General features: G+C 44.0%; 1 protein-coding gene across 2 annotated transcripts in view; it reads left to right on the top strand.

The window, feature by feature from the left end:
- LOC122812587 (elongin-A-like) overlaps positions 1–13402 on the top strand; it is a 1667864-nt gene that overhangs the window by 1030762 nt on the left and 623700 nt on the right. For both annotated transcript variants that reach the window (XM_044084820.1, XM_044084819.1), the window contains exon 6: positions 7655–7769. In XM_044084820.1, coding sequence (XP_043940755.1) covers positions 7655–7769 — 115 coding nt within the window. The remainder of the gene's footprint in view (positions 1–7654; positions 7770–13402) is intronic.

The following is a 13402-nucleotide window of genomic DNA, read 5'->3' as shown; positions in this document are numbered from 1 at the left end:
GGCAGACTGTATAACTCCATATAGCTAACTGTACTACATTAATGATCATTAGACCATCTGCCATTAATGGTATTTTTAGTTATGCTACTGTACTTTTTGTCTAGTGTTACAGACAAGGGTTTGCAAGAGGCCAGTGATAAAACCAGCATTTTTGCGCTGTATTAATTTCTGTACTGAGTGCTTAGTTTTTAGTTTACAGGAAAATTGATGTAATCCCTGAAGCAATTTGATAGAAATTCAGTGGATGATTAGGGAAATATTCAGATTACAAAAATGCATATACCAAAGGTAACCTGTGCTGAGTTAGAGGAAAATAAGAGCTGGATATCGAAGGAGTCCTTGTCCTTTAATTTTTCTTCCTGTGAATAGTTAAATATTTGTTTTGAACTTAGGCCAAGAACGTGATCTCTTTTGTTAAGTATTTTCTAAAGGCTCAACTGTGTATGTTTAATTGAAAAAAAAAATGGGTAGCAATTGGGATGTCTTTCTCCAGACACCGGCAAAATAAACAAAGATAATGGAAATTCTGGTGGGGAATTTGTTTTCCACACACTAAGCAGTTATTTTCTGACTGCTACAGAAAAGCTAAACGGATTAGCAAAAAGTGTAGAAACGTTACCCAGTGGGGTACTTATCTGAAATCCTCTGGCTTGGGGACCAGTTGCAGTACTGAAATGCAAAGTAGCAGTGGACTCCAGTAACAGGAAAGAAGTGAAGATGGTGCCATCTGACCAGCCTTTTATATCACAGATGTCCTGATGTCAGAGGGAAGGGCATTCTTCAGGCTGTGGAGGAATGAGGTCGTCTCTGGTGTTCAGGCTGGCCTCAGACTTCTGTTTAGCACACATTCACAAGAGTTGTTACTGCAACAGTGAACTACAAAGTACAGTTATGCACATATGGAAAGCTATGTGTGAAATAAAGAATGGGGTATGGGCAATATGCAGAAGGCTTTGTGAATATGCAGGAATGTCCTTGTATGAAGTGTGGAAATGCAGGCATTGTTAAAGAAGGCAGAAATAGAAATAGAAAAATTTGAATTTTTTTTTTTTGTATATAGGCTGCACATTGGAAGCCCTCATACCAGTTCTTTATGGAGTGATGTGTAATAAGTGCTGGGAGACAAAAGGCAGAAAATCTTGTGCCTCAAATTACTGCTGTCCTCCTGGACATAGTGTTTTTTGGCAGAGGACACAGCTGTCTGAAGCATTAAGACATTAGTTGAAAATTGTTAGTGTCACTTGTGGTTTATTTCAAACTGTGAGCAAGAAAGCAACATTTATTGAACTAAGTTTACTTACATGTATATCATCAGACCTGTAACTACATTCCTTCAACTACTGACACTGAAATGCCCTCACCAGATGCCTGTTGACCCTGTAGTCCAGCTACATTCCACCCTCCAGTTGTAGACGTTACTATTTATCTGCACACTATTTTTCAGAATTTCCATAAGTATTAATAGTAATGTTTTGTTTGTGATGCAGTTTTAGGCATAGGCATCATACTGGCTCACAACTAGCCCTTACTTGCACAGTTAAACACCTCAAGTACCTTTCCAAGTATGGGTTCAGCAATGGAACTTTGAAGGCAAAAGCAGGAGTAGGAAGCCACTTGCCAATTTTCTTTTTTACTGATGTGTTACATTGTGTAAGTGAGCAACAAAAGAACTGCATCTGGCTACAGTTAACTGAAGAAGTAATGCTGGAAGAGTAAACCTACTCTGGAACTTATGGCTCTGAATGGAGAGTTTGGGTGCTGTTGGGTTTTTGAGTATAAAGTCAGAGCTCATACATAAATGTAGAAGAAACATTAAGATGTTCTTCGTGTTTCACTGTTGCAGTCATCACACTTTGGTTATCTGTCTGCAGGTAGCCCTCAGTCGGCCCGAATACCAGAGTCTTAGTATTTTTACGTCGGATGCTGTCACTTCTTCCATGATGTCAGGTCATCAGGGGTATAAAAACAGGCAGCCGACGCCATTACATTAGTTTTTCTTGCTGAGGAGGAGCCCAAAGCAGAAGCAGTTCGCAAGTGCCGGTGGGCCACTACCTGAAATATTCGTTTTTCGAGTTGATAATCCTGAAGTCTTTTAAAGCTAAGTACCCCGTTGGGGATCTTTTTTTCTTGCTCTAACCAATGTCAGAAAAAGTTAACAATTGTCTTGACTGTGGAAAGTAAATGCTTCACAGAGATTTTCATTCTTACTGCGTCACCTGTTTAGGCCCAGACCATGACGTTCCTCGCTGTCGGTTTTGTGCCTTAACACCCAAACCATTCGTCATCAGGCTATTTTTGTTGCTAAATTCTTTCGTGTTCAATCTCCATATTCCAAAATAGCTTCGGTAAGCCATCCGACTACCTATCTTCCGAAAAAAACATGAGGATAAAGACAGAGACAGACAGCATAGGTCCGAAACTGCCAACGACGCTTCCGTTAAGCTAGTCGCCAGTCCGCCGGTACTCAGTGAGGCGCCTTTGCAGCCCCTGATGCCTACTTCTATGGATTCACAGGCCTCTGCTGAGACCCATTTGGAGTCCGGTATGCCGCGAGATGCTTCTTCGACTATGGAGACAGCGAATGTCTCTACCTTGGATGGGTGCAGAGCCGCTGTGTGGGCACCGTCTTCTGAAGGTATTTTCCGACCTACCAATGTTCGAATCAAACAGACGACTTTTTTAGCCAAAACTACCGAGTTTCTTAGGCCCAGAGTACACACTATGCCTAGAAAAGTGATGACCAAAGCTGATGCTCAGGTCCCCATGCCACAAAAACAGAGGCTTAGAATGGCTGAAGACCTTATAAAGCTAATTAGGGAAAGCCAGCCTTCCCCTGCTAAGAGACAAAGAATTCAGTTGCCTTGAGATTCTACAGACCAGGAGTCCAATGACTCTGATCTTTCTGATTATCAGGACATGCCCTTATCAGCCTATGAGGATTCAGATGCAGAGGAATCCATTCCCTCTGCCTCCCCTCCAGAGGATTTCTCTTTTGGTGAAACCTTGCATATTTTAAGAGAGCATTTCCATTGGGAATGTCAAGACTATCCTCAGTCCAAATAGAGACTCAGAGAATTCTTAGAGCTACATCAGCACAAGCCTTTAGCTATTCCCCCTGTCCTGGATGTTGTGGATGATGTTTTCATGGAATCCAGTCTCACTCCAGACACCTTACATCTGGCCCCTAGGAAACCTGACAGGTACTACCAAGTACCTGATTCCCACAAGTTTCTTTTCAAGAATCCTACTGCTGATCCAGAGATCATTTTCCAGGGACTTAAAGGTATTAAGGCTACTACAGCCAAAAATCCTACCCCTTCGGACAGGGATTCCAGAGCTTTAGATAGATGGGGTAAGAAGGTATATATTTCTGCAACTTTTGCTATCAGGGCATTAAATTGCAGTTTCACATGCTGAAGTACCAGCAACATATTATGGCAATCATTAAACAAAAAATGGTAATATTTCCAGATTGTGCAGAAAATAAAGATTTGCAAGAGCTTATGCATTCTGCAAACCAAGTTAGTAAGCATACTTTGCAGTGTGGCTTTGATGCCCTAGAAGCATCTTGCAGGGCTGCAGTCACTGGCTCTGTACTGAGAAGACATGCTTGGCTGAAGGAGCAGACCTTGCCAGATCATGTCATATCCAATTTACTAGATGCTCCTTTAAATAAGGAAGTTTTGTTTGGCAACAAAGCAGAAGTTCTTAAAAAGATGGAAGAAAAAGCTAAATCTATGCAAACTGTTGAAGAATTCTTACAAGTGCAACCACCTTGATTCAGTAGGCATTGCCCTTCAAAACACTGCTCCTTTCCAGCCTCCTCCAGGCCTTCCCAAACAAGACCTAGGGGAAACAGACCACCCAGACTACAGTCTCAGGGTATGCAGAGATCTAAGCAATAGAGTGCTCCCACCCCTAAAACTGGGAGTGGTAAGCCACCTCCCTATGGAAAAAGTTCACAATGACTTCCCAGCCCTGTCCAATTGCTTGTGCCCCTAGGAGGAAAACTTGTCTTTCATGCAAAAAACTGGATGTCCATCACTCAGGACCAATGGGTCCTCAAAATTGTATCCCAGGGGTACAAATTTTAGTCCCATTCACTGCCAACCCCAAGCGGGTTTCCAGCCCTTCCTCCAAACCACTGGGCAGAGGCTCAAAACCAAATTCTTTCCCTGCTCAACATCAGAGCTATTCAGCCAGTTCCAGTAGAACAAATGGGTCAGGGTTTCTACTCCAGACTATTCCTGGTACCCAGGAAAGAGGGCTCCTGGCACCCAATCCTGGATCGTTCAATTCCCAACACATTCCTAGTGGTCCCAAAATTCAAGATGCTTACCCTGCAACGGCTTCTCCCTATGCTAGCCAAGGATGCCTGGTTAGTCACCCTAGACTTAAAAGAAGCTTATCTGCACATACTCATCAAGGAATCATGCAGGTAATATCTACGTTTCAGGGCAGGATCTATGCATTATCAGTTCTCTGCACTTCCCTTTGGCTTATCTACTGTGCCCAGGTATTCACAAAATGCATGGCTCCAGCCTTTGCATACTGCAGGCAGAGAAATATCCAAATTTACCCATACTTGGACAACTGCCTGATTCAGGCGGACAGCCAAGAATTGCTGCTTCAGCACCTAGCATTTGTAAAAAGACTTCACTTCATTGGGGTACACCATCAACGAAAAGAAATCACAACTGGTACCCAGTCAAAAGATTGTATTCCTGGGAGCAGGCTTGGACACAACTTTCCAGTTGGCATTTCTCACTTCAGAAAAACAGGTCTGACCGACTACTTCAAACAAATGGCCACCAGAACCCAGCTAACTGCAAGAAAGTACTGCAAGCCCTAGGGTTCATGGCCTCATATATTCTGCTAATTCCATATGCAAGACCTGTGTATGAGGAAACTTCAGTGGTACTTAAAAAGTCTTTGGTGCCAACATTCTCATGACCTGGAAACAGTCATTCCTATCATACCTTGTCTGAGGGCAGAGTTCCTTTGGTGAGCAGAAGTATGCAACCACAACAAGGGACTGCATTTTACTCTACCCCACACCGCCCAAACCCTGACCACAGACGCATCAGATTATGCATGAGGGGCCACTTGGCTGGCAAATGCATTCAGGGCCATTTGAGCCCCAGCCAAATTCTCCTGCACATCAACCAAAAGGAGATGCTAGCTGTACAAAATGCTCTGACAGCTTTCAGATACCTAATCCTTCCAGGACAACTGCTGATAAAAACAGACAAACACCAGTTATGTGGTACATAAACAAGCAGGGGGGAACCCATTCTTACCCACTCTGCAGGTTAGCCATGACTCTGTGGAGCACAGCTTTTGGTAACCAGGTCCATCTACAAGCTCAATTCCTGCCAGGCAAACAAAATTCACTGACAGACTTGAGCAGAAATCTTCTAGACCCACACAAGTGGAAATTGGAGCCCAGCTCCTTCAACCTTTTGATCCAGAGGTTGGGGACCCCAGAGGTGGATCTCTTTGCCTCCCCCCCACAACTACCAGTTAAGCAAATTCTGCACCAGGAACCCTCACAGCAGGGCCTGCAAGATAGATGCCCTATTTTTTCAATGGGAAAACCTCTCAATCTATGCCTTTCCCCCTCTGCCCCTTCTCTCAAGAGTGCTACTCAAGATAATAGAAGACAGGTCAAGGACAATTCTGATTGCCCCGGACTGGCCACACCAGCACTGGTACTCACTCCTGCACAACCTGACCACGGCGTCACCCTGGCACCCACACTAGACCCCTACCCTGCTGACACAGCAGGAGGGACAGATTTTGCATCCACAGTTGCAAACCCTAAATCTTGCAGCCTGGCTTATTCCTTGAATACTCTACCAGCAACCCTAAGTAAACAGGTTCTGGATGTCATTCTTGAAGCCAGAAGGCCTTGTACTAGGAAATCCTAAGCATAAAAAATGGAAAAGATATTGTGCTTAGATTCAGTCTAAAGGAAGGGACACATCAGTGCCCTCCTTACCTCTAATCCTGGATTACCTAGCAGATCTATCCACAGAGGCCTTTCCTTCTCCTCCATTAATATTCATGCCTCTGCCTTTCCGGATCATTGCTATTCTGAGCCACCTCTATTTCTCACCTTCTCATCAAACAGTTTCAAAGAGGGGCCAACAACTTAAGGCCCCCAAGAAGAGCACCCACCCCTGCTTGGGACCTTAACTTTGTACTGGAAAAGCTCACACTTCCCTCTTTTGAACCTGCTGCTTCAGCAGAGTTAAAATTCCTCTCTTGGAAAACAGCCTTGCTTCTAGCCATCACTTCAGCTAGAAGAGTGTCTGAGCTACAGGCACTGATGGCGGTGAAACCCTTTATCATCTTCCATGCTGACAGGGTTTCCCCTCAGGACTAACCCGTCCTTTATGCCTAAGGTGGTGTACAGTGTGGCACTAAACCAATCTATCCATTTGCCAACCTTCTTCCGTAACCCTCAGAATAAAGGGGAAAGGATCCTGCACTCTTTGGATGTGCACAGACAACTCAGGTTCTACCTTGATAGGACTAAGCCTTTCAGAAAATCTGACCAGCTGCTAGTCAGCTTTGCAACAGGAGCAGAGGTTAAGGCCATTTCTAAACTAACCATTTCCAAATGGATAGCACACTGCATTCATTAATGCTACAAGCACCATGAAAAACCAACCCCTCAGGGGATCAGAACACATTCCATTAGGGCTACATCTACCTCTACAGCATTTCTCAGGAGAGTCCCTACCAGGGACATTCTGGAAGCTGCAACTTGAGTTCTGTACACACCTTCACCAAGCATTGCCACTTATCTATCTTTTCCAAAGCCAGGGCAGAATTTGCTACAGGAGTCTTTCAGGGACTACTAGCCAGCCCTAACTCATCTTGACTACCTCCACCCTTCCTCGGCTTTGTTGGGAATCAACCCAAATGTGATGGCTGCAGCAGTGAAATACGAAGAACATAGTTCAGTTGTGTACACTTACCATAAATGTGGATGTTCGAGTGTATTCACTGTTGCAGTCCTGGTTTCCCTCCCTCCAGCTCCCTGGTTTTCTATATCTTTCTATCTCTCCATTCTGTGGCTATTCCTAATGGTATTGGTATTTACTTTTTACTGGTAGTTGTTTCCACACCATGTACTAGCTCCCTATTTGGGGCAAGAAAAACTGATGCAATGGCATCGGCTGCCTGTTTTTATACCCCTGATGACCCGACGTCATGGAAAAAGCGAGGGCATCCGACGCAGGAATACTAAGACTCTGGTATTCGGACTGACTGAGGCCTACCTGTAGGCAGATAACTCAAGTGTGATGACTGCATCAGTGAATACACTCGAACATCTACATTTATGGTAAGTGTACACAACTGTACTGTGTTGAACCCTCCCGCCCTTTAAACAGTGGGCTGTTCCCAATGACACACACATTAAGACGTTTTTTGCACGTGTTAATACTTGTATACAGTAGAAAATTTGGCATAACTGTTATTTCATGGAATTAACAGACCAGTGTGTTAAATCTAGAATTTTAAAGCTGGAAACCAAGTTAGTCCACTGAATTACATTTTTGCTTTTTGCAGTATTATAGTAATGTAACTTCCTGGTCACACATGTAAAATGTTGATGCTATCATTCGTTTTGTTTCTATTACAGATAGTAATTGATGTAGTTCCTACTTTACCAGATATTCCACTTCCTCCCATCCAACCAAATTATCGTCCACTTCCCTCCATTGATGTGATACCACTATCACCTCCGAAAAAAAGATGTAAGTTTTGACGAGTGGATTTTGTGGTTACAAGTGTTTTACCAGCCCATTTTGCTTTTGTGTTTTGAGATTTAAATTCATCTTTATACATCATTCTCTCTGTTGTAGTCTTTAGAACATGGATCACATTTTATGAAGTGTAAGCTCTGAGTTTCTTAGATTCTTAGATGCTTACCTCCAAGTGTTGCTGTTAATTTGCTATCAGGAAAGTGTGCAGGTGCGTAAACTTCAGGATATGTTGTGCTTATTAGGCTTGTATCAACATAAAGTTAGTATGACGACTAGTATGTTTGTTGAACCATGTTGCTGTTCTTGACGGGACATAAGTAACTATTTAAGCATAATTTGGATGAATTGGAAAGTCACCCCAGGGTTTTCACCTGTGTCCCTCTTGGATAGGAGTGTCTGCTTGATTTTAGTGTCTGCTTGAACCAGACACCCTTGGGAACACAGGTTGCAGTTGGATAGGACTGTAAGGGTCCTGAGGCCATTAGCCTGGTAACCTCCTATGTCCTGAACTTTGCTGTTTGTGCATCCACTTGGTCATAGTTGTAGTGCAGAGCAGTGCTGTGAGGGTAGAGAAGTAGAATTTTAGAATTAATGCCTCTTCATTGCCTTCTGCTCTGGAACATAATTACCTTAAATGACTTTTCTGATTGCATTGGTATATTCATTCAAGTAGAAGTTGAGAACTTGTAAGGAGTTAAGTTTGTGAAAATATGTGCTTCTTGAGTGTCCATTATTTAAAGTGTAAAAGTTTTTTTTTTTTGTCAGAGGTGAAGTACCTTACAATAATAACCAACAGTAAAACAGTTAAAACAACAGTAAACATCAGTTAAACTTTTCTGTTAATGTGAGACCACAGAATGAGCTACTAGGATGCACATTAAGACATCAAAAACATTTAGACCCAAAACTTGTATCTAGGAATTAAATAACATCTTTCTGAACAGGTAGCATTCCCATCAGCTCTTGAAAGAAGGCTCAGTCTTCTAGCTCCGAGGCTGAGATGAGACTGTAATGAATTTCCCATAACCTGGGCTTGATATTGCAAGTGAGCAGTGGTCAGATGACTCTTGAATAATTGCATGGAAATGTCCTTCATGGATGCATCTGCAGTCATAACAACTGGGTTGTCCTGCCGTCAGGCAGCCCTTCAGTCGGCCGGATTCCAAAGTCCGGGTCCGGCTTCGGCTGATGTCGAACTTCACCCGACGTCATCTCTGTTGGTTCGGTATAAAGGCATCAGCCGACGCCATTTTCTTCAGTCTTTCTTGCGGCGTGGCTCAAGCAAAAGCTGTTCGCAAGTGCCGGTCGGTCGGATCCAGAGATTACTTCTACCGAATACTACGAAGACTTCTAAAGCTAAGTACCCCGTTGGGGACTCTTTCTTGCCTCAGCCGATGTCAGAAAAAGTTAATAATTGTTTAACCTGTGGGAAACAAATACCTCATAAAGATTTCCACTCTTATTGTCTGCCCTGTTTAGGCCCAGCCCACGACGTAGCAGCCTGTTCGGCCTGTGCTTCGTTCAACCGACGAACGCTTAGGCGTCGGTCGGAGTTTGCTGAACAGTTTTTCGGTTCTGATTTTGCGTACATTATGCCGTCGGATCCTCCGACTACCCAATCTGCCAAAAAACGCAAAGATAAAGACCGACACTCACAGTCCGCGGTTTCGGCCGAAACCATGGTTAAGCAAACATGAGTGTCTCGGTTTCGGCCGAAACCGAGAAAACTGATCAAAGTACAGCTGAAACTATCTCTACAACTGAGGCCCCTGCTACCACTCTTGAATCGGCCTCAGAAATTTTATCCACTACGGTGGTTGCCACTGACTTATCAGACACCATTCCCTTGGATGTCTCTACCCCAGTGCGTGGTGCTGCTAGGCCTCCAGCAGCCATGTCCATTAAGGCCTTGCCAGGGCTAAAGCAGCCAAGACTACTAAAACAGTGCCTGTTAAACCCCCTACAACCAGGCCCTCCTCTAGTTCTCAAATGCTTACTCTGGCAGAAGATTTAATTTCATTAATTAGAGGATCTCAATCTCACCCAGACAGGGCCTCTCAGCCCCAGAGAAGAGACCTAGGGCAGAGCCCCTGAGCCAGTGTCATCTGATGATTCTGCCGATGAATCAGACATAACTGACCAGCCAGAGGCTCCTTTCTCCAATTTTGAAGACTCTGATGCTGAAGAATCCATTCCAGCTGCTTCCCACCAGAAGAATTCTCCTTTGGCGAAACCTTACATGCCATGCGAGAGCAGTTCCAATGGCAGCAACAGGATTTTTCAGACTCCAGAAAAGACTTAGGACCTTTCTGCACCTTCCACAACACAGGCCCTTGGCTATACCTCCTGTTCTCTCTGTGGTGGATGATGCTTTCAATGATGTCTGCTCCGCACCAGATTCTTTACCTCCAGCCCCTGCCAAACCAGACAGATTTTACAGGGTGCCAGACACTCATCACCACCTTTACAGGGCCCCACTTGCAGACCCGAAACTATATCCCAGGGTCCCAAGGCAGTAGCACCATAGCTAAAAACCCTATTCCTTCTGAAAGGGAAGCAAGGTCATTAGACAGATGGGGCAAAAAGGTCTACACTTCAGCTACTCTCTCAGCTAGAGCTTTAAACTGTCAGTTTCACATGATACAATACCAAGAGTTTATGCTTGATCAGTTAACTAAAAAGCTAACCACTGATGAATCTCTTGATAAGAAATATGTATTAGAAATGGTAAATAACATACAACAGGTTAGTAACCATTCCTTAAAATGTGGCTATGATGCACTGGAGGCTTCATTTAGATCAGCCATGACTGGCACAGTGATAAGAAGGCATGCATGGCTAAAGGAGCAAGCATGTTAAAGCAAAGTTACTAGATGCTCCTATGGATAAGACAAGTTTGTTTGGTACACCTGTCCAGCAGGTTATGAAGAAAATGGAAGAAAAGGCAAAATCTGTTCAAACGGTTAAAGATTTCTTGCAGGTTCAACCCCCAAGGTTTAGCAGGAACTGGCCTGCCAAAAATTGGTCCTTTCCTGACTCCACAAGATCTCAAAGGGGCAGGAATAGACGTTCCAGAGGCAGAAACCAATCCAGAGGAGGTGCCTACAGAGGACGACAGTGGCAAGGTAACAACAGAGGCACAGACACAACCACTGCCACTACATCAACACAACCACAGTGACTTAATCCTAAATCCGCCTACCAGGGAACAAATAGCAGCTCCTCTAGGCGGAAAGTTAACCTTATTTTCAAAGAACTGGCACTATATAACAAAGGACAAGTGGATTTTACAAACCATAGATCAAGGTTACGGTTCCACTTCCACACTTTACCAGTCAAAAGAGGAATGCCAAATCTACCTCCAAATCAAAAAAACAGAGGCTCTACAACAGATAATGCAGTTAGCAAACATGAGAGCTGTGGAAAGAGTGCCAACAGCAGAGCAAGGAAAGGGTTCTACTCCAGACTATTCCTAGTTCCAAGAAAGGAAAAAGTTGGAGACCAATTCTCGACCTGTCCGCCTTAAATACATACATCATTGTCCCAAAATTCAAAATGCTGACCCTACAGCAACTTCTTCCCATGCTGGGCAAGGAGTGTTGGCTGGTAACTCTAGATCTCAAGGAGGCATACCTGCACGTCCCCATTCGACCAATCTGCAGAAGATACCTCAGATTTCTTGCAGGATCAGAGCACTATCAATTCTCAGCATTGCCCTTTGGCTTATCTACTGCCCAGAGTATTCACAAAATGCCTGGCATCAGTAATCGCCCATTGCAGACTACAGAATTCAAATTTACCCATACCTGGACGACTGCCTGCTACAAGGGACAACAAAAGCAAGCTGACAACAGATTTACAAAGGGTCATTTACTTGCTACAAGCACTGGGATACACAGTCAATTTACAAAAGTCAAGGCTGATACCATCCCAAACAAGAACATTCTTGGGCGCGGAATTGGACACAGTAAAACAAATGGCATTCCTAACTACAGAAAAACAAAAAGAACTCCCTCTTTACTTCTTGGGACTAACAAAGCTGAACAAGTTAACAGCAAGAAAAGTACTGCAGGCCTTGGGCTTCATGGCATCATGCATAATCTTGGTCCCACTTGCCAGACTACATATGAGAAAACTACAGTGGTACCTAAAGAATTTATGGTCCCAACATAGACACAGCCTAGAAACAGAAATCCCACTAATTCCATGCTTAAAACAGGAGTTCCTATGGTGGGCCCAGGCATGCCAGTCAAACCCAGGCCTACCCTTTCGCAGATGTCAAGCAAGCCAGACCATCACAACAGACGCTTCAGACCTAGGATGGTGGGCCCTCATGCTGGACAAATGCGTGCAAGGATTGTGGACACAGGATCAACTTCACCTGCACATCAACCTAAAAGAAATGCTGGCAGTAAAACTGGCAATCCAAAAGTTCAGACTATTTCTCAAAGAGGGCCAGTTGATGATAAGGACAGACAACACCACAGTCATGTGGTACATCAACAAACAGGGAGGCACTCATTCATACCCCTATGCAGAATGACTTTGAAGCTGTGGACCCTGGCACTCAGCTACAACATCCAGTTACAGGCAATATTTGTACCGGGAAAAGAAAATACTCTAGCAGACATATTAAGCAGAACCACATCGAATGCCCACGAATGGAAACTGCACCCAGACATCTTCAAGACCATCTCAAAGAAATGGGGAATGCCTCAGATAGACCTATTCGCATCACCTCTCAATCACCAGCTCAAAAAATTCTGCACAAGGACATTCCACCCACTAGCATGGAAAGTGGATTCGCTCTCCTTCAGCTGGAAAGGCCTAACAGCATATGCATTCCCACCTCTTCCCTTGATACACAAAGTATTACTAAAAATCAAGGAAGAACGTCCAAGGATAATCCTGATAGCTCCAAACTGGCCAAGACAACACTGGTACCCACTGCTGAGGGGCATGTCTCGGAACAATATGTGGCCAATACCCCTGATGCCTTTGATGTTAACTAAGAACAACTACAGCATCATACATCCAAACCTAAAAACGTTGCAACTGACTGCATGGAACATCACATAGCAGCAGCTAATCCAGAACTTTCTCAAAGAGTTAAAGACATTATTCTTGAAGCACGCAGACCTTCAACAAGAAGGAACTATGCTGGAAAATGGAAAAGGTTTGTCATTTGGAGTACTGAAAGAGGAAAAGATGTGTCAAACACAGATATGCCTAACATTCTGGAGTATCTGGCCGAACTTCTTCATTCAGGCCTGTCCTACTCCTCCATCAAGATACATGCATCAGCTATTTCAGCAGAATACAGCTTTGATCCACCTGTTTTTCGCACCCTTTGCTCAGGCAGTTCCTCAGAGGAATCAAGAATGTAAAACCTCCAAGGAAACCACCTTTACCAGCTTGGGACTTAAACTTTGTGCTAGAAAAGTTGACACTATCACCCTTTGAACCAGCAGCAACAGCAGACCTACAACACCTGTCATGGAAAACTGCTTTCCTACTGGCAATTACTTCAGCAAGGAGGGTTTCAGAACTACAGGCCTTAATGGCAGTGCAACCCTTCCTAATCTTCCACCAAGATAGAGTGTCCATGAGGACTAATCCTACAT

This window comes from Protopterus annectens, chromosome 1.part1 (assembly GCF_019279795.1).
Source record: "Protopterus annectens isolate FY-2018-M chromosome 1.part1, PAN1.0, whole genome shotgun sequence".
In the NCBI taxonomy this organism is placed as follows: Eukaryota; Metazoa; Chordata; order Ceratodontiformes; family Protopteridae; genus Protopterus; species Protopterus annectens.
This window is presented reverse-complemented; position numbering and strand designations above follow the sequence as displayed.